This window comes from Nicotiana sylvestris, chromosome 11 (genome assembly GCF_000393655.2).
Source record: "Nicotiana sylvestris chromosome 11, ASM39365v2, whole genome shotgun sequence".
Taxonomy (NCBI): Eukaryota; Viridiplantae; Streptophyta; class Magnoliopsida; order Solanales; family Solanaceae; genus Nicotiana; species Nicotiana sylvestris.
The window spans coordinates 95,686,764-95,688,844 of NC_091067.1; the positions used below are offsets into that span (position 1 = coordinate 95,686,764).

Consider the following 2,081-nt stretch of genomic DNA (forward strand, 5'->3'; position numbering starts at 1 on the left):
GCCTTCGGATTCAACTATCTTCGGCTCCACTTGTTACTTCCTCATGCGATCATTTAATATAAACATATTTTACCCTATATAAAATACGACAGATAATTTGAGACGGAGGGAGTAATTATTTACGTACATATAGTCTTTTAATTTTTCTTTCACAGTTTCTATTAAATCTTATCTAATAATCAGAATTTATTAATGTTTGACGGAGTCCAAAAATATTCACTTTTATAACATATTAAAAGACCTGAATTTGCTTAGAAATATGTTTAAGGGACTATTTTAGACCTACTCCATACTTTATGGACGTTTTTGCCATTTTCTCCTTTTCCTTACAAAAACCAAATTAAATAACCCCCATATAAATCTAGGTAAACGCCTAAAAAGCTAAAATTCTCAATTTTTTTCCGGCGAAAAAATGGCGGCGATAAGTCTCAGAAAGGGAAATACCCGGCTACCCCCGGAGGTGAACAGGGTGCTATATGTTCGGAACCTTCCGTTCAACATAACGAGCGAGGAGATGTACGATATATTCGGCAAGTACGGTGCTATTAGGCAGATTCGCATCGGCACAAACAAGGATACCCGTGGTACTGCTTTCATCGTCTACGAGGATATTTACGATGCTAAAACCGCCGTCGACCACCTCTCCGGCTTCAATGTCGCTAATCGGTAAAAACCTCTTGTTGTCTATCTCACTTGTGTTAATTTTATTTGCTTCAATGTGATTGGATGACTGTCACTTAGGGTTTTTTCCCGCTCTCTCCCTCATCTTATATCATTTTTTTTCCCATGTCAGACATAGCTAGTTTATTGTAAAATAAAGTTTGCACTAGTAATTTTTCTATAATTAAAACTATCTAAACTGTGTATGTAGAATTCATAGTTAGAAAAAGTGTTTGACAATTACAACAACTAGGCGAACTAGATGGAGTCTGCTATATGAATACTAATTTCCATTGTGCTCAATTTTGACTAGCTTTTATTTCAATAATTTAATAGAGATCAGGAGTTCTCTATAACTAGAGGTACAGACCTATTTATTTTGACGTATAATTGGTTTCAGTTCTAAACTAGTTAGGATCAGTCATATGAATGTGTATCCATTCTTGCTACCATCAAGGGTTATGGTGGGATGGATAAGAGATTTCACCCTAAACCAGAGTTCTTCGAGCCCTAGGAATGGAGAAACTAGTGGTAGGGAGTGCTTCCCCCTTTAGTGGGCCCTACGGACGCAAATATGGATTAGTCAGGCTAGTGCTTTCGGATAATAGATGTTTATACTTGGACTTCTTTTTCAAGAAAATTAGGGCTTCTTTAACACTAGAGTTTCTCTTTTTTTCTACTGACATACTTATCTGATGTATATTTGGTGTTTTTGTTATTGGGCAGATACTTGATAGTTCTGTATTACCAGCAAGCGAAGATGAGTAAGAAATTTGACCAGAAGAAGAAGGAGGAAGAGTTACAGAAGCTTCAGGAGAAGTACGGTGTTTCCACCAAAGATAAGTGATAGAGAAACTTATATTACTCTTTTCTTTCCTTCATTACGTAAATTGAGTCAAGTGGTAGCAAGGAAGACATCACCTTTCTTGGCAACTGACCGAGGCGCCCTGGCACCTGAAATATCAGAAAGAGTAGCTTGTACTGCTGTATCTTTTAGGAAGTTTGTAACGAATAATATTTGAGATGATTGAATGTTGTTGGATGTTTCTACCTATATCATTTTTTTCCTTCTTCCCTCCGTGCTGGAGTTACCTTAACATTGTGTGATGAGTGCATTTACTATGTGGTTTCTTTTCTGTATGTGATGCTATATGTTCATGCTCTGTTCTACATTTATTCATTGTTAAAAGACATTTTTGGGTTGCTTCTAAGATGCAGCATATGAGTGCTTGTGAATGATGGTCTTGCCCTAAAATTTAATACCGGTAACTTTTTTAGCATTTTGCTGATAGCCTGATCTTCTATTTCGATAACAGTGTAAACTGTATAGATATACCTACATATCGAGATATCGTGCTCCATTAATAGCTGATGCAAGGGGGTTGTTAGACAATTCTAATACAATAGCAGAATGTCTGTCT

The 2,081-nt window shown here is 36.5% G+C and overlaps 1 protein-coding gene across 1 annotated transcript; it reads left to right on the forward strand.

Annotated features, from left to right (window-relative positions):
• Positions 1-344: 344 nt before the first annotated feature.
• Positions 345-1,800, forward strand: LOC104217821 (splicing factor 3B subunit 6-like protein). The gene is made up of 2 exons (XM_009768154.2): positions 345-666; positions 1,387-1,800. The coding sequence occupies exons 1-2, from the start codon at positions 413-415 to the stop codon at positions 1,505-1,507; spliced, it is 375 nt and encodes a 124-aa protein (XP_009766456.1). The 5' UTR covers positions 345-412; the 3' UTR covers positions 1,508-1,800.
• Positions 1,801-2,081: the final 281 nt, after the last annotated feature.

Excerpts from the sequence above, each read along its gene's own strand:
- LOC104217821 (XM_009768154.2), top strand. The coding sequence starts at position 413 with ATGGCGGCGATAAGTCTCAGAAAGGGAAATACCCGGCTACCCCCGGAG. Across the intron at positions 667-1,386 it reads GGCTTCAATGTCGCTAATCG|ATACTTGATAGTTCTGTATT; the intron begins GTAAAAACCTCT and ends GTTATTGGGCAG.